A 25,450-nucleotide genomic window follows, 5' to 3' on the forward strand; every position below is an offset into this window, starting at 1 on the left:
AGCTTTACGTACAGGGAAGTGAAAGTTAAGCAAACTTAGACAAGCACATCTTTCATTTATACTTCAGTGACACTTAAAATTACTTTCACAGTACACTAAATAACACCCTTAAAAAGCAAATGCATTGCCTAAACCACTAATGTGCCTCTAGGGAGACGCTTATTCATCTGTAAAAACCTAGCACCAAGTATTACTATAAATAACTTTGTTATCTATAATAGAAACTCATCTATCACCATTCTAATTAGAAGGTGACTAAGGAAGTCAGTATTTAACAAAGGCATCTGTAACATTTGGTGACTAAAATAATGGCTTTGAAGATGCAGGGAAAAGTCAGTTTTCCAAATTTCTTCTCATATACATGTTTCTGACTCTCCAATATTCTGAGTTTCTAGACAAAATTACTGGTATTATTTCTTAAACTTATTTTTAAAAAAACAAAAAATAATAGTAATCGGAACTTTGGAAAAAGAAGAAAAGAGAAACTATGTTCTCTCGTTAACCAGAGAAAAATCAGTGCTATCATTCTGGCATTTTCCTAGGCATTCTCTGCACACAGGTAAATATTTTTAACTTATTAGAAACAAGGTGTACAAACATATTAGGATTATTTCATCTGTTAACACATTATGATTTTTTTTTCAAACAGAACATGTTAAATAATGTGTTAGGATTATTTCATTTATCAGGTCGGTATTCTGTCATTTTTGGTGGCTGTACACAGTATTTTATCTTACATAAAATTATCATAATTTATAGAATTCTCACTTTGTTGAATATTTAAACTGTTTACTCTTTCTGGTTTTTATGAGCATTGCTGAGCCGGTCATCCCATACATTAATTCCTGTGTACATTAATTCCTGTCTGTGCTTTCTTTAGGGAAAATTCCCACAGGTGTATTGGCTGAGTCAAGAACTTTGTATACATTTAAATCTGTATCTCTGTATCTATCCTACCCAAGACAAACTACCGACTTATATTCTTCCCAGCAATGTGGTTTAAGTGGCCTCTGCTTTGAATTGTCACCGAAGCTTATAATTAAAATTATCTTGGTCATCGAGGTATGATGGTGCACACCGTTAATACCCACCAAAGCTTATAATTAAAATTATCTTGATCAGACAGGTATGGTGGTGCACACCTTTAATCCCAATTACTTGGGAGGCTGAGGCAGGAGATCACAAGTCAGAGGTCAGGCTGGGCAACTGAGCAAGACCCTGTCTCAAAAAAATAGGGCCAGGGATATAGCTCAGTGGCACAGTGCTAGTGTAGCATGCAGACCCAGGGGACTGCAATTCCTACTGTAGGGAGCCATCCATGAAAAACACATGAGGATCTTCTCTTGGCATGAAGCCAGGGAGATTTAAGGTTTAACCTTGGGAACTCTCTGTAGCTCTCCTATGCAATAGATTGTCCAAGGTACATGACCATTATCTTCACTAAGAGAGGAATATCTCTCATGATTGATCTGGAAGTGGGCGTAACCTGTTGGGAACTGGACAGCTCACCTTTGACCTTTTTTAGAGAACATTCTATGGAAGGCTTTTGATGTCCTCTGATATCATTAAAGCAGGCACGGGCTCCATTTTGCCATAGTATAGAAGCTCTACCTGTATGATTGGCTATCCTGACCCGGCTTTTTGAGATTATTTTCTGTCTTGTGGTTCATTTTTTTTTTTTGGTCATTCTGCTTTTTTTAGCTTTTATTTCTCAGCCATCCCATTCCACCAAGGGGAACCCCATTCCCACCACCCACGCGGGATGCAGGCGAGACCCTAGAACTGAAAAGAAAAAGTCTTGATTAATTTGATTGTTAGAAAATTATACAGCATTAAGGCATACATTTCTTGTCTTCAGGGATCATTTAATTTCAGCATTATTCAGGGCAATGAATGAGCCTGAAATTCAGCTGAAAAGTATTCTGGCTTCTCCTCATTTTATGGGGTGCTCTAGAAATCCACACTCCCTTGGTAGATTAGCTAGTCCTTAAACGTGCATGAACCTGGCCTGTCTCTTACAGATCACATCTCAAAGAAACTGGAGAGGTTCTTGTGTGTTGTGTGCACACGTCTACATGTAATGCGTGTGTGTATTCAGAAGCCTCCCTATATTCCATTTTCAGATCCAAACAATATTTCCATGGGATTAAGGCAATTTCAAAGGGCCACCCTGTGAGCATCTTGAATTCCATGAACCTAAAGGATCCTTTGAGTCTCAACCTTCTGTGAGTTTTGAGCATTGCTAATAGCCTTATAATGAAGGGTCAGGGGAGAGAAAGGATCTCCTTCCTAGATGATTGTTCTCAATGTCATAGTTTAACTAGTATTGCAGAGCCCAGAATTCAATATTTGAGGATCCACTAGTCCAATTTCTTCATTTTATAAATTAGCAAACTAAGATTTAGAGCAGCTCTTTGTTCAAGATCACAAATCTAGTCAGTGCCGCTTCTAGTACCAGAACTTGTTTTCTAGTTCCAGTCTCTTCAATCAATTATGTATTTTTCCTCGTCAAAGAAAAAGACAAGAGCTTTTAAAATATAAGCATTTTTGAAATCACACGCAGGGCAGTGGAAAATGAGTGCACAGAGATTAAAGAATAGTAACATACTGAACATTCCTTTGCCTACCACTCTCAGATGGCCCTCCTTGGTCACAGCCCTCCCTTCCAGTCTTAGAAGTAACCACAATCCTCATTTTGGGTCAGTTACTTTTTGCTTTTATTGTGTTTTTTTTTTAAAACTATGCACATATCTTTCTCTAATCAAATATCATTTGGGCAGGTAGCACCAACCTAGCAGTTGGGGACTGCTAGGATAGGGGACTGACTGTGGCCACCTGGAAAGGACTTCAAAGTTAGGAAAGTTTCATAACCACGGTGATGGATTATTCTGCTTTCTGCAACTCCAGCTATTTGGATGATGCTCCATCTTGAAGATCCACTTTTATCTTTTTCCCACCTCTTTCATTTTATTGTTGTACTTTTTTAGGAGATTTTCTCAAGTTCCCATTCTACTGAATTTTTCATTTCTGCTATTATGTTTCAGTTTGCAAAAGCTCCTCTTTGTTCTCTGAATGTTTCTTTGTAGATTTCTGATCTTCAGTTTCAGATGGGGTATAATCTCTTATCTGAGGCTCTGATTGAGAGTTTTATTTCTTTTTCAATTCCGGGCACCGTCTGTTTTCTCCTCGGAGTTGTCTTGCATGGTAGAGGCTTTTCTTAAGATATATGCTCATGAAGAGCAGACTAAAAAGCCAGTTGGAACTAATGAGTATGCGACAGGGCTGGTCAACTCTGATCTCCAAAATGGAGACTTTGGGAAAGTGTATTGGGAATCCCAGTGTATTTTTTTTTCATTGTAGTAAAATATACTATAACATGTCAGCCATAAAGAGAATGCAATGATGGCATTTGTTGGTAAATGAATATTTAGAACTTAGAACATGCTAAGTGAAATCAGCCACACCCAGAAAATCAAGGATTTAATAATTTCTCTCATATGTAAATACTAGAGAAAAATATGGGGGGAGGAATAGGAGGGGATTAGATATTATAATGATAAAGGGAAGATATAATGGAGTAAAAGAAGGAGCTCAAGAGGGAGGAGGAGGGATGAGAAAGGGGAGGAAATCTGGAGTGAAATTAACAAAATAACAGTGAATTCCACCTTCATGTCTATGTATGATACACTGGTAAAAAAATAAATACATAACTGGGTGCAGTGATACATGCCTGTAATCCCAGAGACTTTGGAGGCTGAGGCCAGAGGATGGTGAGTTCAAAGCCAGCCCCAGCAACTTACAAAGGCTCCAAGCAACTCAGTGAGACTCCGTCTTTAAATAAAATATAAAAAAGGGGTGGGGATGTGGCTCAGTGGTTATTCACCCCTGAGTTCAATCCCCAGTACCAACAAACAAATAAATAAATAAATAATGAATGAATGAATGAAAGATTAGTAGACAAAGGAGAATAGGGAGAAAGGAGACAAGGGAGGAAATGAGGGGACACTGGTGACTAAAATGGAGTAAATAAAATTCCAGACATGTATGATTTTGTTAAAATGAGTCCACCTATTATGTATAACTGTCATGCTCTAATAAAAAATACTATAAATGAAATTTGCCATTTTTAACCATTTTTAAGTGTACACTTCAGTGACATCAAATACATTCATGATGATGTTGTACAACCAGTACCATAATCTATTTCCAAACCCTTTTAATAAAATCCAGAAGAGATTCACTAGCCAATAAGCAATAACTCTCCATTCCCTCCTCCTCCACCCCTGACAACCACTATTCTACCTTCCATCTCTATGAATTCGTCTACATTAGGTACCTCAGATAAGTGGAAGTATATCATACTTTTCCCCTTTGGTGCCAAGCTTATTTCACTTAGCATAATGTTTTCAAGGGTAATCCATGCTATAACGTTTATCATAACTTCATTATTTTCATGGCTAAATAATATTCCATCATTTATATCTGCTATGATTTATCAACTCCTCTGTTGATGGACACTTGGGTTGTTTCCATCATTTGGTTATGTGCAGATGCCTGTTATGGTTTGGATGTGAGGTGTCCCCCCAGAACTCAAGCATGAGACAATGCAAGAAGGTTCAGAGGAGAAATGATTAGGTTGTGAGGGTCTTAACCCAATCAGTGATTTAATCCTCTGTTAGGGATTAACTGAGTGGTAGGGTGTGGCTGGAGGAGGTGGGAATTAGGATGTGGCTTTGGGTGTATATTTGTATCTGACGAGTGGAGTCATTATCTCTGCTTCTTGATCTCCATGATATGAGCTGCTTCCCTCTGCCGCACACTCCACCATGATGTTTAGCCTTATCTGAGGCCCTGAGAAATGAAACCAGCCTTCTATGGACTAAGACTTCAAATAAACTTTTCCTCCTTTATAGTTGTTCTGGTCAGATCCTTTAGTCACAGCAGCGGAAAAGCTGATAGAAACAATGCTGCTGTGGACATTCTTCTACCAGTCAAGCTGGTGGAAGGATTGAGTTGACATTGGGGAATGTTGGAGGAAAAGAAAAATAGAAAGCTGGAAGATAGCACAACACACAGTGTCACGTTTAAGAATTTAGAATTGAATTTTAGGGAATGACTGAGGAAGTAATACTGAAGGATTTTTGGTTGTGCTATGAAGGTGCTTTTTTGATTGATTAGGAAAGTGAACAGCCTAAAGATTGAGAGGTGGTGTGTTGATGAATGAGTAGAATTTAGAGACCAGTGAGATAATGCAACAGCCCAGATGAGAGACGAAGTTATGGTTTAGTTATGAGGTTTCACCCAAAAGTTCATGTATGAGGCAATGCAAGAAGGGTCAAGGGTAAAATGATCAGTTATGAGAGTTGTAACCTCACCGGTGGATTAATCCACTTATATGGATTAACTGGGTGGTAACTACAGGCAGGTCGGGAGGGGCTGGCAGAAGTAGATCACTGGGGGTGAGACTCTGGGTTTGTTCTCAGTGAGTGCAGCTTGCTCTCTGCTTCCTGGTTGCCCATCTGCCCCATGGTCGGCCTCACTCAGACCCTGAGCTATGGAGTTGGCTAACCATGGTCTGAACTTCTAAAAACTGTGAGCCAAGCTTTTCCTTCTCTCAGTAATTATGGTTGGGTATTTTGGTCCCAACAACAAAAAGCCGACTAAAACAGATGATGAGGGATTACAGTAGAATGAAAAGAAAGTCAGATGTGAAGGCTCTTTCACACTGTGAAGCAAATAAAGCAGTCAAAAATAACTGCAAGGTTTTAAGCCTGTGTACCAACTCTTTCACCTCCACTATATCCAGTCTGAAGGACTAATGTCTCTGAGATGTTATGAGTAAGACTTCCACTGTCTGCAAATGGTATATCTAGTGAAGTTTACAATTCTGATTTCATAGGGAAATGCCAGCTTCTAAGACCCCTTTCAAATATGAGGTTTCTGATGTGACAACCAGATCAAAACCTGAAGTCAACTGATCTGAGTCTGACCATCACATGGGTAATGATACCATCGCTAATCAGGGAGCTAAAACCAATCCATCTCTTCTAAGGACAGATCTTTAGGGAGAGACCATCACTTGTTGGTATCAATGATAATGGTCATGGAGTTGATGAGGATGTGAAATGGAAAATGGTTCCATTGGAGGATTGAAATAGGAAGTGCTCCGTTGGGAATCACTCCTTCAATGGAAAGACTTCCTATTTCAGATCTCCCATCAGCTCCATAACCATTTCTGGGCTTCAGAGAAAATTCAGAAAAAAAAATGTTTCAAATTTATCAGAGCAAAGAAAACTTTATCAGTATGTTCATTTGTGCATGCAAATATTGAGCACCACTGTAAAATCCAGGAACTGGGCTTGAAGGTGAGCCACCATCTGTAAGACTCTTGACATACAGAAGAGATCCATTGAAAGAATTGAGAAGATCAGAATAAAATACAACAGTGACGTATTCTATTAGATAGTGTTGAGAGCATGTAAAAGAGTCAAATGGTAAAACCAGGAAAGGGAACTTTATTAAACTCAGGTCTGAAGTTAAATTGGGGACAGAGTAGAGTAGTGCCGGGGATGGTTCCTGCAGTTAAACAGGACTGAGGCAGGTGAGAGGAGCCGGGGTGAGTGGATACACTGCTGCATATGTAACTAGAAAGCCAGTGGGTAAGAGTTGGCTCATGCATGTCTTCAGACCATGTTTGAAGCATGCAGGCTTTTCTTTATGCTAAGAGCAATGGAAAGCCAACACATTTTAAATACAGGAGTAGTAGGATCAAATTTTAGATTGTAAGAGACTGAAACTATGATCTAAAGCACTGTCAGGGTGGGAATGTGCAAGGCACTGGTGGGTAGGCTGTTGGTAGTGCCATTGTTAGGTTTAAGAGTCAGCAAAGAAAAATAATTGACAAGCTGGGGAAATGAGCAAGGGAGACAGTGGCGTGAAAACCTCCCAGGTCTCTGACTTGTATAACAAGATGCAAAGGACACCCATTTGAATACATTGTTTCATACAGTTACTTCTATTTGTTTGTAGACTTGACCTCTTCTTTTCGGGTTAGACGTCCTTTAGTGTCCCTGAAATTCCATGTCATTAAACACGGGTAGATAGTGTGGGTACACACACACATTTAATAATCACACTCATGGGGGAGCTCCAGCCCCTTTATCACCTTTCCTCAGAGTTAAGTAGCCATGATAAGAAACTGTCTGTCAAAACAAAACGTTGTTTCTGAGAACACAATTTTACATGCACCAATGGCCTGCCACAAAAATGTATTTTTTTTTTTATAAAAATGGAACAATCTGATTTTACTTCAAGGATAAAATGACTGCTAAAATACAAGGCCACCTCTTTGGCAATCCAAGGCAGATAGTTCCTACACTGGTTAACGGAGTGAGGAAGATGGGAAAGCATTTGATGTAAGGTAATATATAATAACTCTGCTTTGTAAGTTAGAAACACTTTTGAATTCAAGATTCTGCTGATTTCTTAAAAAAATAGCTAGGATGGGTACTGATTTAAATAATGGAGCAACAGATGTTCTAGGAAGAAGTTAATAAATGAAATGGATTATAGTCATTGTTTTTCAAAATTGAGCAACCTACAGAGTACAGGATCTAACTCACTGAGCCCTAAGCTTGTGAGCTCTGGCAGTCCTATGAAACTTGAAAGAAACAGACTAGGAGGGGATGAGAAATTCTTCCAAGAAAAGTGAAAGGACATGAAATCCCCACATTATTAGCACTGCCCTCATTTCTCTTGCTGTGGCAGTGTATCCTGGCATTACTGAGGCTCTGTCCATTAATCCCAACCCCGAGGAGTAGGATGCACCCACACAAACTGAGGTCACACACCCAGGCTGAGTTCTGCTGGGTGGAGAGCAGGGGAGCATTTCACCTGAAGGAAGGTTAGTCATTTGACACAGCAATTCACTTTATGAGAGTCCAGAGAAAATAACATGTAGTTTTTATTAAAGGCTGGGTACCACTATAACTAATGCTTCTCTAGATCCTTGTGGCATTAGCATGAAACTACAGGTTATCAGTGGGCTGGACCATGGTGGCCTTTAGAGAACCCTCCGTTCTTATTTCCTGGATCTGAATCTTAGAGCAAATCGAAAAGCATGCTTTTCTCTTCAATGAGGCAAACAGTTATCTTAAGTAGAATTCTTCAATTTCTTTCAAAGTGTAATATCTGAGGTCCTTTCCATACCATTGGTAGTTATGGCTAAACAAAATACACTGAGATTACTCAAGTATTCAGTGAGTGTCATCCAATCTTACACACTAAATTTGTGGATACTGTGGGAAGAAGTCATGACTTTTGTTTATAATCAATAGACTATGGCAAAGGAGATGAGAAGCCACTCCTTTGGTTAAGTTATACTACATGATGTCTTGCTGGCAGACAGAAGCTGAGAGTGTTTTATCTTATTGCTAGCTTTCAAGCAGGAAGCTTCCCAAATCCTACAACCACAAGTGAATTCTGCCAATGACGTGAGGAGCTCAGGAGTGTGTCCTTCCCCCAGTTGAGGCCTCGGATGAGACATAGCCCTAGCTGATACTTGATCAGTCTTAAACCTGAGAACCCATACCCAGACCCCTGATCCATAGAAACTAGGACTTAGTAGTTTGTTAGTTTGTAGTTTGTTTTCAGCTACAAATTTTGTGGCAATTTGGGATACAACAATAAAATTCAGATGTTGATACTAGAAGGGAGGTACTTCTGTCACAAGTACCTAAATATGTGGGAAAGGCTTTGGTACTGAGCCATGGGTGGAGGTTGGAGAATTTTGAAAAGTGACATACAGAAGGAGAAGAAAGCTGCTGACTTTCTTTGCAATGTGTAATTTTATAAAAAAAAAAAAAAGAGTACTTATTGCTAAGGATGGGGGCACCTTGGTAACATTGGGTCTGGTTTAAAAATAGCTGACATGGGTACAACTTGAAGGGTACAAACAAAACAGACCCAGAGTAGGCATCCTTTAGATGATACTATTTTCATATAAATGAAGTGTTAGTTTTTTTAAAACATATTTTTGATCCATTACAAACACAAATTGAAGTAAAACATAAGGACCAACTAGGAAATTGACTCTAAATAAGGCCAGGTCAAACCTAATAGTATGTTTTTCTTTTTGTTATTTGTTTAAAATCAGAAAGGTAAATGCGTAAGATGGTAGGAAACGTCAGTAATACAGACAGGCACTGTCAGGGAAAAAAATATCTTCACCCTAGTCCTCACCCCAAGAGGAGTCTGACGCGATTGAGCTGCGGGAACAGGCTGTCCAGGCTTTTGCAGTGCATACAGTTTGATTTGTTCAGCTGTGGAGCTGATGTCTGAAAGAGATGTCCCTTTGGTAGATTAAAAGCACCCAGAAACATACAGCCTCTTTCCTTATGAAAAAAAAAATTAAAACTTTGAACATGAGATTCTATGATGTTCTTTTTGAAGTTGTTGCAGGCACCCAGGTATTTATATAGACATATTTTATTTCCATTTCCAAGGGTCCACACACTGTAGACCATGTACACTTGTTTTTGTTTTTTTTAAATCCTGTACAGACAGGATGTCTCTACAGTGTGGATGAATGAGGCCTTTGATGTCATGCAAATGTTAGCTCTGGGCTAAACACACATAATACTGAAATTATTAAACATGGAAAAATTAGAGCTTTTGATGCGTTTGCCATTTTTATTTCACTATGCAGAAACACCATTCACCATGGACTGTGATGCGTGGACAGTGTGGTGGAGAATATATCTTTTTGAAGGCTATTTATAACTAAACACTCAATAATTTTAATTACAGTGGAAATTCTGTACAGTTTAAGGCTTGGCTCTGAACTAGATTGTAAATATGGACCAGATTTGGAAACAAAACACTTCACGTCAAAGAAAAAAAAAAATCAATGGAAAAATACAAGGAAAAAAGAAACAAAGAAAGAACACAAAGCAATAGAAGTCCAACAGGTTTTCCTGGAGTGAAATTTCATAATATTGTAAACTAACAAAAACACAGGTTTTCTTCCCCCAAACAATGACAATTTACATATTTGGGTCTTGCTGGAGAACTCTGGGGAGCTTTCCAGATCAAACGCAGACCAAAGTGAACAATATTAACAACCAGAAAGAAATCACATGAATGATATGCTAAAATCAGTACTACCTTTTAACAAATTAAGTGAGATACACAAAGCAAGATTGTAAGCATTAAATATTTCCAGAGGGTCAGAGAGTCATTACTGTGTATGGATGATAATAATAAAAACAGAGGAAACAAGTACAAGATTCAAGTTGTTTACTGAATAAACTCGGTTATTGGCACATCTAATCTGAGATCAGTCCGACACACTGGACCTAGACAGCTTCTAGCATTTTAGGGTAATCTTCATTTATCTGTAAACAAAAGATTTGTCACCTAGGAAATTGCAGTTTTGTTGAGACTTTAATAATAATAAACTATGAAAGGTATGGATTGTTTTTTTTGTGTGTTACATGAGATCACGGTTTATATTGTTGGTTATGGAACGTGCAGGTAGAGCTGGAAACTGAGACGTTTTTGTGAAAATTAAAAATGCTGCTCTTTTGTAATTTTATCGTTGCTTCATGCAATATCAGTTTAGTGATGCTGATTCGGATTGCTTTATTATGGGAAGATCTCTCTGCCAGTGTCTTTATTAATAGTCAAGGTCAATTCTTCTGGATTGGAATTTTCCACGGACAGATACAAGTCAGTTGGGTTAGAAGAGGGAACTCCATATAGGCTCTGGTTTTCCTAATGGTTTGCATGACTGGATTCATGTGCAAGCTAAATTATTCCTGCAGAAAAGAGATTCAATTAGTTATCCATCAGAAAACACCTGAGAAGTTTGCTCAGATCAAGGTCACAGAAAAGTACCTTGGATGTTAAAATCATTCTTTTTTTTTTTTTTTTTTGACAAGATACTATAACACTCCATCCCAAGCCACTATGCTTTCTCTTCAATAACAACAACATACCCAAGTGGCTAAAGCTTACTGAAGGAAATATTTTTTTTTCCTTTACATTCTATCTTCCCAATATATTATTAGTTTGAATGTAATAAGTGCTTTTTGATATTTCTGTGTTAAGAGATGCTGCTTGTCCATCTAAATGTTTCTTAAATTGAGGTTACAAAGCTTATGAAGTCTCTTCAATGTTTTATCCCATTAAGCACAGGTGCAAATAGCTCACTGTTCCATTCAGCATTCAGAGCCCTCTAAGGGATGCTCACGGGCCCACGAGTTCTTGCACAGCAGGTCAGTATGCATGGCAAGTCTGTGCACACACACAGGAGACTGCTGGTCTGCTCATGATGCTGGCCATACAGCAGCTAGCAAGGCATGCACTTTCGGAAGGAAAACAGGATCACCAGGCTGCATTTTTGCTTTCTCCTGAGACAAGAGTACACTAGGGGGAAAGTCATCCTGCATAAGCAGGAAATGTACCGACACCCAAAAAGAAAGTGTCCAGGTTCTGAATTAACAAATCGAAATCAAACAACGAACCAAACAAACAAACAAACAAACAAAAAAAAACCCCAAAGCATGAGTAGGCATAGTCAAAGAGCAAGCTACCAAGAAACAAGGTCATCAAAAGGAGAAAGGGGTGTATTTAATTTCCCTGGTAGCTGGAACATACAAATGGTATCTCTCTGAATAAAAACTGATTTAGTTCTGAGTACTCAGGAAGTGAAATCGAATTTGACATTTCAAATTTGGATATTATAAAGAGTGCAGGGCCTGGATTTAAAGGGAATAGTGGTGAGACCACTCAAGCAGACTCTGTTCTTCCTTTTTCTTCCAACTTGCAGTAGCTGCAAAACATACCCGAGTATGGAACTTCCAAATCTCAAGACAAACTGGCACCTGCAGACCAATTCTTCACCCTCTTGGTAACCAGCCCCCGAAATACCAGTGAGAGGAGAAAATAGGAAGAGGAGGATCAGGCAAAGGAGGAGGGGGAAGTGCCCCATGCCACATGCCAGCCTAGGCAAGCCTAGAGAATGAGCATCACCTCTTACCTCTGGTCAATCCTCTCCATCTTCTGGTGTGATCTCTGTCTCTTTATGGACCACTACTTTGGTCACTGACATGTCAGGGTGCTGCTCTTTGGCCTCTTTAATTGCCTGAGCCAGAGCCTATCCCCAGGAAATCACAGAAGGGCAAAAACAGAAAGGAGTCGGACATGCATGATCACTAGCAAGGTGTAGACTTACGAGCTAATTCTACATCCACAATTTACAAATGAGGTACAATGATTACAAAAGGAATCAAAAATCATATACAGGAAAGCTAATTCAGAAAGATTTTTAGAGTACATGCTGAACTAGAAGAATAACATTGGAAACTGAAGGGCAAACATGTTTGTCTTTGTGTCTCTGCTACGGGATTTACCATCTCACATAACACTACCTGGTCATGGTCAATGTCCGCATCTCCTGTGATGACTATTCGCTTCTCAATTCTCGTCTCTGAAATGCCTCCTTTCACAGTCTGAACGAAACAAAGAGAAGCTTCGTGAATCAGCTTACTGGCAGGAATGATCCCCATTCCACAGAGGAAAGGGCAGAAAATGGTGAGAGTTTTAGATTATATCACCAACTAAGATAGAATTTTCCAGCAGTTATTTAACATGTTTAATTTCAGAAGAGAGGATCGAGTGCAGTCCTTTGGGTTTGGCCAGCTAGTTTTTCTTGAAGACCCACCCATTGAAGAATGTTAGGCACAGGACACCAGAAAGAATATTCCTGCTGGGTGCGGGGGGGTACACGCCTGTAATCCCAGTGGCTCGGGGATTCAAAGCCAGCCTCAGCAATGGTGAGGCACTAAGTGACAGCGAGACCCTCCCTGTCTCTAAATAAAATTCAAAATAGGGCTGGGGATGTGGCTCAGTGGTTGAGTGCCCCCGAGTTCAAGCTCTAGTACCCGCACCTCCGCCTCCCCCACAAAAAAGGAAAGAATATTCCATCATATGGAGCCAAGTGCATCACAAACCTAAAAGCTGGAGACTCTCCCTCTGCAGCTATCCTGGGCATCCTGACAGTCAATTACTTATCAACTAATCGGTCAGAAGTTCTGCATGAGCACCACCCCCCAGCTCTCAAGGTGTGCGCTCTCACTTACTTTGGTGATGTGCGTGGTGGTGGTGGTACTGGTGGTTTCCGATGTGATTGTCTGTGCGCTCATCAGCACGCCTGGCTCCAGATCAGCCCCAGGATCCACCTGAAGCAAGGGCAGGAACAGACACCACCCTCAGGTGTTTACATTTCCTCTCTGGGAGTTAGCTATGTTATTTAAAGCATTAAAATGACTGAAGTATAGTCGGCCCTCTGTATCTATGTGTTTTACATCTGAGGATTCAACCAAGGACGGCAAGTATTCAGTAAAACACTGCAGCTGTACTGAACACATACTGACTTTTCTTCCTTGTCAGTATTCCCTAAATAACACAGCACAACTCTTTACAGGGCATTTATACCGTACTAGGTATTTTATAGCACTAGAAATGAGTTAAAGTACATGAGGTATGTGAATATGTTTTATGAATAAATGTTATGGCATTTTATACAAGCAAGTTGAGCCTCTGCAGATTTTAGTGTCCATGAGGGTACCCCCCAACAGATGGAGAGGGATGACCTTCTCTCACAATCACTGTGCAGAACCTGGGAGCTGAACATAGCTAGAGCTAACAGGCATTAAAAACAAACAAACAAAAACCCGGGACTTTGAAATGTATGCAGTGGATGATTAAGTGATTATTTCCCCTCATCTGTAGTGACAAAACTGGGTTTCTGAGCCTCCTTCTCCATTTCAAGATCTATGAAGACCTGGTGGAATCACTTGCTACTTTATGATCAGTAATAAAATGACAATTATTGCATTTCTCTCTGTAGAGATGGTCTGGCTGCAGGATCCTCTAGGTCTCATGAATTAAATATTATGTAGCTATACTTCAGTGCACTCAGCCCTCAGAGGAGGAAAATGTAAAGTGCCAGGGATCTGGCCTTCAGAGACTGTCTTACCTGTGATGATTCATATGTGATGGTTTTTGTTTCTGTGTGAACTACTGGCACTTCCTTGGTAGAAACTTCTAGCTTTACTCCTCCTGTGGGAACACTGCCATAACTGACGGTTTCCATCTTCACAGTTGATGACTGTGCCAACAGGAAGTGAAGAGATGGCTATTACAGTTTGCACCAACACACCTTTATTTATTTATTTTTCTCTCCTCTTTGGTACTTTAGTACTTGATAAAAGCACAGGTTAACATGAAATCAATGTTCACACATTACATGGGGATAAACTGAAGAATAAGGCACACAACAGACAAATGTCAAATCATCTCCCAAAACTCCATAGCATTTTTCATAAGGAATGTTTGAGGTAAAGCAAAGATTTTGAAGAAATTTTAAGAAAGTTTTCATGTTCTCTCTCTTCAATGTTTTAAACTCATCTTAATAGAGTAAAAGTAAATATGCCTTTATATTAATCACTGTTAAAAGAAGGAACAAAGCATTAAGATGTCAACTCTCCAAATACTTTGGGAATCTTCCTAAAAGTGAATAAAAAATAAACTACACTGATATTTTACCTTATTCTTCAGAATGGCACTAATCAAGAATATAACTAACGATAAATGTTAGCGAGGAATGTGGGGGAAAAGTTATACTCATACATTACTGGTGGGACTGCAAATAGATGGAAATTCCTCAGAAAACTTGGAATGGAACCACCAAATGACAGAGTCATCCCACTCCTTGGTATATACCCAAAGGACTTAAAATCAACATATTACAGTGATGTAGCCACATCAATGTTTATAGTAGCTCAATTCATAATAGCTAAGCTATGGAACCAAGGTAGGTGCCCTTCATCAGATAAATGGATAAAGAAAATAAAGAAAATATGCAAAGAAAAAAATATATATAAAATACTATACATTATTAACAACCAATATATATACACAATGGAATATTATTCAGTCATAAGAATGACTTTATGACCTTTGTTGGTAAATGGGAGGAACTGGAGACTATCATGCTAAGTGAAATAAGCTAATCTCAAAAAACCAAAGGCTAAATTTTCTTTCTGATATGCAGAGGCTGACTCAAAATAGGTCTGTGGGGAGGAGGGAAGATTTGCTGGATTGGACAGCGGGGGTGGGGTAGGGGTGGAGGAAGGGAGAAGGGATGGGAATGGAAGACAGTAGAATGAATTGGACATAACTTTACTATATTCATATATGAATACGTGACCAGTGTAACTCTACATCTTATACAACCAAAATAATGGGAAGTTATAGTCCATGTACACATGATGTAGAAAATACATTCTACTGTCATGTATAAAAAGAAAAATACAAAAAAAAAAAAAAAGAACTAAGTCTTGACACTTGGAGACTGGAAAGGCATAGTCTTTGGTCCTTCTGGATAAGTACACTACTCAGGAATAAGACTATCAGAATTTCTAATATCCTGGCTCACAATGCTTTCTCTAGATTGGCTGCCAATTAGACTTTCAATGACAGAAACCACCTGGAGCTATGCATCATTAACAACCAACAGATATGTCTGTAAATGACCCCAAAGCTGAAAACCAGCATGAAGGCCCCTAACTGCCATATGCAAAGGAAACAGGATAAACAAACCACATGGGAAAGGCAGGAGATTGAACTTAGCTCCATCTGTATGCTGATCAAAATTTCAGGGCACCACATTATCAGTTTAGTGTTCAGAGTAACTTTAGCTACTAGTTACCTCAAAATGAGGTTTTTGTTCTGAAGTTTCAGAAACCTGGGTGGCTGCACCCTGCTCCTCCTCTCGCTCCTGGGAAGCAGGGGCTGTTTCTTCTTGCTCAGATCCAGCCTTAGCAGACTCTTCCTGTCTTTCCTCTTTGGACCCCTCCGTCCCAGCAGAGCCTTCCTTCTCTTTCACACCGACTGCTTCAGTAGGTATGGGCTGTGCTGCAGCATCTGCATCTTCCCCAGCTGCGTAAGAAGCATCCCCACTCGCGTGCACGTTCATCACACGCCTCTCCTCCACCAACACAGTTTCCTGCACCACCTTCTCAGTGCTGAGTGGCTGGGGGTGTGGGGTGGTTTCTGTCTCTGTTTCACTGGACTCGATCTTGGTTTCCACTTTCTGTATGGGAAAACAGTGTGGCATCAGAGTGATTTTCCTTAAGTCCAAAGGTCAAAGAAACAACAATAAAAATTAAAAAAAAAAAAGAAAAAGAAAAATGAAAGCCGCCACTCATTACAATGATTAAAGCCAGCATCAGGTGCTTATAATCAGAAACATTGATAGAAATTATATATTAGCTTCCATTCCTCCCACCAGAAGCTTTGCTGCATGCCTCCTGCTAAACATACACACTGGAGCCTATGCTGCTACTTCACGGCATCCACAAAAGAAAACAGAATAAAATATGCAAGTGAAAAACAATGAACGGAAGCATCATAGCACATTTACATTGGTTCTGATTGTTTTTCTCAGACCCAATAGATGAGATAAAATGCTTCTAAAAATTAAATGCTATTACAATTTCTTACTGTGATTGCCTCTGGAATATGTGAGGTGTATTCTTGAAATGGAACTAAAGGCATATGACCAAGCAGGCACAAAGGACAATCACGGAAGACACCTTGGAATGTTGAATGCAAAACACACAACCCGCCCCCAAAGGCACAGAGCAAGGCAGATGAGAACATTCAGAAACCCCAGGATGGAAGCAAATGGCCACCTGCACCCAGCTTTGAGAAGTAGAAGTAACCCCTCCTATGAATTCTGTTGGTTTTCGCGCAGACTCTAATAAACTGAAGATTTCAGAGCCATCCATGAGCTTTTCACCAGAAGTCTGCTTAGTCTGAGAGGACAAAGAAATGGACAGAGTCAAGCACAAGAGACAGACACATACTTAGCCACATACACATTCACAGCTTGTTAGACAAAATTGTAGGCAGAGGAAAAAAAAAGAAAGGAGAAATGAAGGAATCCAAGATACGGACTGTGGAAACAGAAAAAGAATGGGAAATAAAATAGCAAAGTGGGGTGACCATGAGCTGTTGTTTGGTAAAGCAGAGAGTTATTAGGAACAGGGTAGTGCTGATTTAAGCAGATCTTTTTTTTTTTTTTCTCCTTCATTGCAAGCCACAGCAGTGCTATCAAATCTTGGGAACGGGCAGCTGGAAATAAAACAGAAAAGTGTTTTAATGCTGACTTTGGACTGAGGTATTGACTCAACCATGAAACAAAAAAAAAAAAATCATAAAGCTGGGTTGGCTGCTCTCAACATAAAGCCAAGCAGCAAGAGAAACAGAAAGGTTTGGGGTGGAAGGGTACTGCCTCAAATAACGTCATGCTGGAATCTTAAACTGCAACCCAATGAGAGCTGCTGGTTACCACCACTCGGGACGCGGACGACTCGGTGACATAATGAGCAGTAGCAACAGTAAAGGCTGGTTCCTGGGAATATCTCCACTCGGACAGGCTCTTCCTTCGGGGACCAAAGAGTCCCACTTTTAAGACCTCACTATCTGGTACTTGCTCTGTTATGCTGAACCGGGCGCTTTCTGGGCGAGGGCGCACGGCCACACCCTCCCCTGGCTTTGCAGCCTTCTGGAGGTCATCCTCTTCAGGACTCTGCCGGCGAGACTCGGCTTCCTTGATGGGAGCCAGGGATTCTGACAACTTGCGCTTTGTCGTCTGGACCTCGGGCCCTCTCCTGGACTTGTCATCGGCCAGGGACTCCAGGACCTCGTATTCTGTCAGGATGGAGACAGCCTTCCCTGACTCTGACACGCCTCTCTCCATTTTCTGAAGGGCCTCCAGCGGGGCGGGCTGCGCCCCTCTCTCCCCGTCTCTGGTTCTCCCAGTCATAGTGACGATTCTTCCAGAGACGGTGTCGTAGGATTTTCCTAGAGGGTATATTTTCTGTTTGCTTTCTTCTTTCAGTTGCAATTCTCGGGCCAAATCATCGAAGCTCTGCATTTCAACAGTGCTAGATTTCAGAATGTCCGCTGGGATGTCACCAGTTCTACTGCTCACCGTCACCACCTTGTAAGTCACAATCTTTTTCGAATCACCACCAACTACCTCAGTGGGTATTTTGTCTACAATAACCCAATCCTCTGTGCCCTATATTTAAAATATAAAAGCTAAATTAGAAATTCTGATGACATCCCATTTCTAAAATAAGAACCCTTTAAGAAAATCAGGCCCGGGGCTACACATAGGTCTGCGATGGGCCTGCCCAGGATGGTGTTATTATTCTAAAAATTATGGCTATTATCTCTTTTCCTCTGAAATTAACTAACTATAACCTTCATCCTGAAATGTACCCTGCAGGGTAGGGTTACAATTTCATATTTCTTTAACAGGAACAGACATTCTTGGTAAGTTTTGCAAGGAATCTATCTGTAAGATGCACATTTGATTATTTTGTATTTCAAGATTAGATAACATTATTGAAGTGACTGTGCAAGTTTTTCATAATAAATATAATAATAAAGTTCATATGCCATTAATTTCCACAAAGAACTTTCCAACAGTCTACAAATTTCTGTAAACATCACTTTCCACGTTTGTAGATTGTGCTTCCTTATATGGGGAAGGGAATCCATGACCGCACTTATCATTCAAATAATATTGAGCGCACCTATGTTCACAGCATCCTTACGAAACATTCCCCACTGATCAGACACTTTGGGATCTTTTTAAAATAAGCCTGAGAGGTCTGTACAGGGTCCCGATCTTAATTACAGCTGAAGTTCACTGTCTCAGTAGTTTGACTTCCTCTTTGCTTAATGTTAGCTCCAATAAAGCAGATTAAAGTTAAGAAAACTTTGCATTCAGGGAGACCTAATAGGAAGTGATAGGTTAACAGCTAACCAGTTTAACAGGTGACAAAGGAAGAGCAATTAAACCAGAAGGAGGTGAACAGCTTGATTTACTAGAAAGTATTTTATTTTTGTACTTATTGTAGCCTGGAAACTTGAATCTAGAAATAAGTATGCCTTAAGAAGAATGATCACAGTTTGATCTACGTGTTGGTGCTATACTAAATGAAATGAATTGAAAAAAATAACCTCTAGGGCCGATGGGACAGTTTTCTGGAAAATTATTTGATGAGAAGTAGCCACAGAATCAGCAGAGTCTCCTTCCTGTATTTTCTTAATCACACTTGGCTAGTGGGAAAAACCAATACAAGTTCAGAACTTTCAAAGTCAATCAAGTCATCTAAATTAGCACCACTCTACGGGTAAAAACAGGCAGTACAAACTTCAGTAAGATTATTACTAGAAAGTACAATCATAATGCTTCAATGGTAATATATAATCACCTAGGATTAGAAGCCATAAAGAAATGATGCATAAATGATAACCAACATATTAAAATTATTTTCCCCTTCCCCAGAGTCTAAGCAAAAATAATATACTTACCTTAGTTGGAAACAAGATAATTTTAAAAGGAAAATAAAAACTAAAGATACTTTAATGACACTGAAGCCTGAAGAATAGTTCCTTTAGAAAATCGTTTTTGCTTTTTTTTTTTTTACCTGAGACTCAAGGAATGGAGCACTTCCTTGCTGCAAAAATATAACTTTTTCAGAAATCTCTCTTTCTTCTTTGGTCTGTTTGAATAAAGGGGGTTGGGTTGGAGAAGAGGAAGTAGACAGTTTCCAAAAAGGCAAGTTAGGAAGAGAGTCCTTTAACTGTATATCCATATATATAAAATATACATATAAATGTATATCCATATATATAAATGTGTGTGTATATATATATATAAATTTGTTTTTCCTGAAGAAGTAAATCATTGTTATTAATGTAAGAAATAGTCTGATACCATCTCAAAATTTAAAAATTATTTACAAAGAGCAGAAGATTATTTTATGAAAGTTGGATGTTTATATGACTCAAACATTTTTCCATTTCTATGATGACAGAATATGCTAGAGGGAAATAAAGGGTTTCTTCACATTTGAACAGTGTTTGTGTTAGTTACTTGCAAAATCGTGAATGAGTACTTAAAGTAAAAAGGAAGACATTTTAAAAATTTAAGTAGGAAACAAATTCTTACTCAGGTGCTGCCTGCTGCAGAGCAAGGAAATACACACAAGGTTGGCTCATTAGCTGCCATTTTGAATAAGCTCAGGTGGACTTAACTGATTTCTTTGTTGTTCAACAAATAAACAAAAATTCAAGTTTTTTTTTAACATGGTGAATAAATTTTGAAGTTAATTTAAGAATATCTTAAATTAAGCAGACTAAACCACACTTTTCTTTATAGAATTAAGAAACATTAAAGTAAATATTTCATGTCAGGCACTAGCTTTTTACTTCTTAAGCTACTTTATTTTTTTCATTAATTCAAGTGGCAATACAGTAGCTACCAAGCCTATCTTTGCACACAGTACAGCTCTACAGAGTAGGAACTGAAGGATATTTTGGAAAATTAGTCTAAAAACAAATCATAGGACGTTCAAAGTTTCTAGAACAATGGAACTCTTTCAATGAATCTTATCATTATAAATGATATAATTTTAGGAAACTGCTTAAAGTTCCTGTTTACCTACTAATGTACTGATAAGTACTACATCGAATGTTTGCCTGCAAGAGGTTGTAGTGGAACATCTGGCACTTACTTCCTACAGGAGCTACTGAGATTTTGACAGTGCCATAACTCATGTGACTTTCCTAATGAGAGATTAAAAACATTATTCGAAGGAGAAAAAAGAATCCTGTCCTGCTGCAATTTTGAAGGAAGGCATTGGAAAACATAAAATGTGCTATATGGCATCATGACATGTTGATCATATGATGCTTTCTTCCTTCCTTTTAAAACTTTCAATCATAGCCTCTTTTTCAAATAGAAATGAGAAACATGAAGGAAAGGTCAAAATTACTGGTACTTTTTAGAATAACATTTCTGGGCTTCTAATTATAATAACTGAACTACATATTATTCCTCATATTATTCCCAAGATAAAAAAGCTTGTTTTTTTTTTTTAAATGTCCAGTGGCTAAAGTGGTTTTCAGTATACTCTGTTGTCTGAAACAAACTAATTTTTAAAATGTCTGTGTGTCTTATCATTGGAAATGTCAGCATGGGCTACGTGCAGAACTGTGCATGTCTATAACAGAAACAGTATACCACAAAAAGGGATATAGATCTGAGATTTAACTTTTAAACATGGCCAACTTTCCAACCCAACTACTTCAGCTACTAGAGAAGTAGTTACTACTAATTGAAGTGCTGATAAAGAGAAGCTGCTAATCTAAAAGAGGACTTAACATTAGAGTTCAGAAAATAATCAGATAGTATATTCCAACTGTTATAACATAAGTTTCTTAAACATTCATCTCTGTATTATACTTGGGAAACAAGGTCCTATTTCTGGTACACCTTTATAAAACTGTCATTCACTCTTGGGTGATTAAGGGTCTCTACAAATAAATTTTAGGGAGCTGGGCACAGTAGTGCATGCCTGTAATCCCAGCAGCTCAGGAGGCTAAGGGAGGAGGATCATGAGTTCAAAGCCAGCCTCAGCTACTTAGAGAGGCTTGAAGCAGCTTAGCAAGATCCTGTCTCAAAAGAAAAAAATGGGCTGGGGATGTGGCTCAGTGTTTGAATAGCTCTGGGTTCAATCCCTGTTACCAAATATATATATATATATTTAGGGAGCAAATTCAGAATCTGTGGATAATGAAAATCAACTGTGCTAAGCATCAAGCTCAAGGAGTTACATAGTGAACACACCTGTTAATCTACCACTCCCATGAAACAGGGGACAATACTGGTGCCACATAGGTACTGATGGATACTGATTTGGGGCTGGGATTTGAAAACTTTGGGTATTCAAGTAACCACTAAGGTATATATCCCTAACATGGGCTAGGCCTATGTGCATTATAAAAGGCCATTGTGGGAACATGTGTGGACAGAGAAGCATAGAAAAGGTACCAACATCCATGGAAAGTTCATTATAGTCAAAATATCACCTCCTTAAATTATAATATTTTGGAGTTTATCCAATATCATTTTCTAAGAATCAGGATTAAATCAGAAGTAAAAAATAGATATTTTACCATTCTAATGGCTTTGATTTTTTAAAAGTCCCCCTTGTTTTTATCACCACCCTTTAACTTCTCTAATAAGCTAAAACCTAAAACATTCAAAGTGGTTACCACCTGACATTTTCTTAAGTATTAGCAATGGGAAGGGACATTTGGCTCCTCTTGTCTGTTATGCTTTGGGTAGCTACTTATTATGTATGTTTGTAACTTAGTCCAGTTGTCTGACATCTTTAGGGCTAGCACATTATTCTAAAAGAAATAGCACAAAATAGGGTGAGGCTAAACTTGAACAATTAAAATAAAATTTATGACAGCATAACTGACAAGTGGTCTTCTTAATAAGGCAAGAACTATAATATTTAAATCAAACATGGAATGAGAAAATTTTGTCTCTTGAAACTCAAGTCCTCTGAATGGCAGTGGTGTTTCGTGGTACCCAAGGCATACCTTGGGTAAAGGTACTTTTCATTTATTCTGCATAAAAGGCCCTTTACAAAGTAATTCCCATGGGCACTTTTTAGCTGGTATTGAAAATGTCATGAATACAGCAATAGTGAGATCTTGGTCACTTTGATAAAAAGTTTTCAAAGGCGGTTTAGAAAACGATCAACAATGAGCGTAATTTGATTCTTAATTTCACTGCAAGGACCTGAATGTTGCCTTCAGATCACTGTTTAAAGGCTTTTTCACACATAAAGGCATAAGTTCTAATTTTCTGTTCTGTGTCAGCTTCCTGGACAAACAGTTCACAATAAAGGGGTCTTGGTTAAGAAGGAGATTAACCAAAACAATGCCCAAAATATGCAGTTTTCTAAACCTGCTTGTTTTGGAAGAGAGATAAAGCAAAATGATATCTAACAGTAGATAGTAATCCGTGGGTCCCAGACAATGGGAGCCCTGAAATAACACCAGCTGTACCCTAACTCTGGCTGTATATTGAAAGAGAGCTTTCCTAGATGGAAAAGCTTTTAAGTACCACCAAAATGTGAGCACTGTATGCTAGTAACGGGGGACTGACTTCTCTGTCTACTCTGATTCCTTACCCTCTCCTAGATGGAGAGCCTTTTTCCTATGTATTTATTTTAACTCTCTTTTGGTCACATGAAGATTATACTTACAGTTTACCTTTATAATATTCTTTGGAATTTTATGCTTGTATGAACTGGATATATTTTTTTTCCTTTCTCTTTTTCCCTAAAAAGATTCCATTTTCACTAGATAGGGTTGTGTTAAACCTTACTTAAAAATAAATTTGTCAGCTGGGTGTGGTAGCACACGCCTGTAATCCCAGTGGCTTGGGAGGCTGAGGCAGGAGGATCACAAGTTCAAAGCCAGCCTCGGTAATGTTGAGGCACTACGCAACTCAATGAGACCCTGTCTCTAAATAAAATAAAATTAAAAAAAAGTGTTGGGGTTGACTGAGTGCCCAGTTCAATCCCCAGTACCAAAAAGAAAAAAGAAAAAAGGAAATTTGTCCTGTAATTTCTCCATTAAAAAAAGTCAAATAAAAACCAATTATAAATCAGTTAAAATAATCAGTTATCAGAAAAGTAAAATAATGTGTACTGAAATGCTAACAACTTCTGATCACTCAAACAGCAGACAATCTCAGTAGGTCCCACCTTGCAACTGATGAGAAAAATACATGGGTTTTCAGGTCATTCATCAGTGGAGACGGAGGAAGCACATTTACAAGGACCTGTTCACTACGATAGTATCTTAATTTTTCTGCTGTAAAATACAGGGTTTTTTGGTCAGAATTAGCCAGTTGGCACTACAGTCTCCCTGTGGCTTTCTGCTCATTGCCAGCGCCACCTGAAACCATGCTTTTTGGCCACCTATTCATTTTCTTTTCAGCTTTCCTCTGGAGCACACAGCATCTCAATTCAGGAGATATATAGAGAGAGAGAAAAGAGGGAAGGTTCTCTACTCAGAAGTTTGCCAAATCCTTTTCCTAGTTTCAGACCCTGTAGAGAAGTGAAACCAGTGAACAGAAGACAATTCCAACCCAAAGCTTGAACACTGACCTCTTCGGGTACCAGTGGCTCGATCATGGGTGCATCCTCCTGCCTGGCAGCCAGTCGCACTGGGGAGGTAGAAAGCCTCTTTTCCCACTCATTCGTGACGGCAGTGTCTGTTGAGGTTTCTAAGAAGGTTCTTTTCAGCTCACTAATGTTGGTCTGATGTTTCATCAGTTCATCTTGAGTTTTATCTAGCTCCTACATTCGGAACATAAAGAATCCAAGAGTCAGCCTTTCATGTTGGCTTTCAACTTAAAAAAAAAAAAAAGTCAATCTCATTAGTAGTCAAAAGAAAGCAATTTTGAAGAGGGTTCATGACACTACCACACACACACGCTCTGGTGAAAATGTGATATTTTCTAGAGAAAAGAGAAAGAAAAGAAATCAAATTCACACAAGCATAAAAAAAACCAAAAGAATTTGAAAGGTAAAAACCGTAAGGAATGTAATGCACATGTGACCAAAGAGAACTAAATTAAGTACACACAGAAGAAAAAGGGATCTACATCTAGGAGAGGATAAGGAATCAGAGTAGGCTGAGAAGTCATCCCCACTTATTAACAGGTGAGCACACAGTTCATGCATCATGGTACGAGCCCACAGGTAAGCCACTACGGGGGGGGGGGGGACAACACGCACAAACATGCACTGGTATATACCAATACCAACCTCTAACATAAGATTACTATGTTTGACATACACATTTTCACCCTTTATTCGCTTAATCAGACTATTCTGAAAAAAGTGGAGAAGAAAGGGAAAGGTAAGGGACACCGTAGTCAAGGGAACAAACTCCATCCTGTGCACTGCACCATCGACATGGTAACAGCTACAGAGCATGCTGAGATCTGAACACCGTACACAGACCATGACTTATCACGCACTGGTGTGTGTTTTACTTTTAATTTTCTACCTGTGCCTTGAGCTCTGCATCTTCCTCCTGGTCCGACTGCCAGCATCAAGAAAGAGTGGGAAATAAAGTCTTACCATGCAATTTACTCTGAGATTAGAGAACTCAAAAGCCTATATAAACTTGCTAAGTGTGGGCACTGGTTTGCACTTGTGTAATGATGTAGTTCTTTCTTATATACAATCCACAACACTCTCACAAATTATGAAGCTTAACAAGCACTGAGAAGGAAAAGATTTCTTGCCCATTGGGTCTTTGATGAGCAGATGTACGTGGTTGGGAAGGTGGCAACAAGGGCTTGGTAGGCTGTTCTTAATGACCATCACCAATGGTTCAGGATATCTGGAGAGCCAGATTACAATTCCTAAGAAGGATATGGCTACATGGTATTGATAGCTACCTTACAATGGATGAGTCTTCACAA

The 25,450-nt window shown here is 39.1% G+C and overlaps 1 protein-coding gene across 36 annotated transcripts in view; it reads right to left on the reverse strand.

Moving 5' to 3' along the window:
• Window positions 1-9,670: 9,670 nt before the first annotated feature.
• Window positions 9,671-25,450, reverse strand: part of Epb41l3 (erythrocyte membrane protein band 4.1 like 3) — a 228,260-nt gene continuing 212,480 nt past the window's right edge. For 7 of the 36 annotated variants that reach the window (XM_078030344.1, XM_078030345.1, XM_040274909.2 and 4 more), the window contains 13 exons: window positions 25,030-25,065; window positions 24,786-24,851; window positions 24,123-24,314; window positions 19,575-19,649; window positions 19,105-19,203; window positions 17,420-18,154; window positions 16,761-16,883; window positions 15,776-16,159; window positions 14,042-14,173; window positions 13,143-13,241; window positions 12,432-12,512; window positions 12,041-12,157; window positions 9,671-10,817 (listed from right to left, as the gene is read on the reverse strand). In XM_078030344.1, coding sequence (XP_077886470.1) covers window positions 12,047-12,157; window positions 12,432-12,512; window positions 13,143-13,241; window positions 14,042-14,173; window positions 15,776-16,159; window positions 16,761-16,883; window positions 17,420-18,154; window positions 19,105-19,203; window positions 19,575-19,649; window positions 24,123-24,314; window positions 24,786-24,851; window positions 25,030-25,065 — 2,133 coding nt within the window. In that variant the 3' untranslated portion in view covers window positions 9,671-10,817; window positions 12,041-12,046. The remainder of the gene's footprint in view (window positions 10,818-12,040; window positions 12,158-12,431; window positions 12,513-13,142; window positions 13,242-14,041; window positions 14,174-15,775; window positions 16,160-16,760; window positions 16,884-17,419; window positions 18,155-19,104; window positions 19,204-19,574; window positions 19,650-24,122; window positions 24,315-24,785; window positions 24,852-25,029; window positions 25,066-25,450) is intronic. The other 29 variants (XM_040274986.2, XM_040274961.2, XM_040274975.2 and 26 more) reach the window with 18 other exon arrangements.

Source organism: Ictidomys tridecemlineatus, chromosome 13 (assembly GCF_052094955.1).
Source record: "Ictidomys tridecemlineatus isolate mIctTri1 chromosome 13, mIctTri1.hap1, whole genome shotgun sequence".
Classification (NCBI taxonomy): Eukaryota; Metazoa; Chordata; class Mammalia; order Rodentia; family Sciuridae; genus Ictidomys; species Ictidomys tridecemlineatus.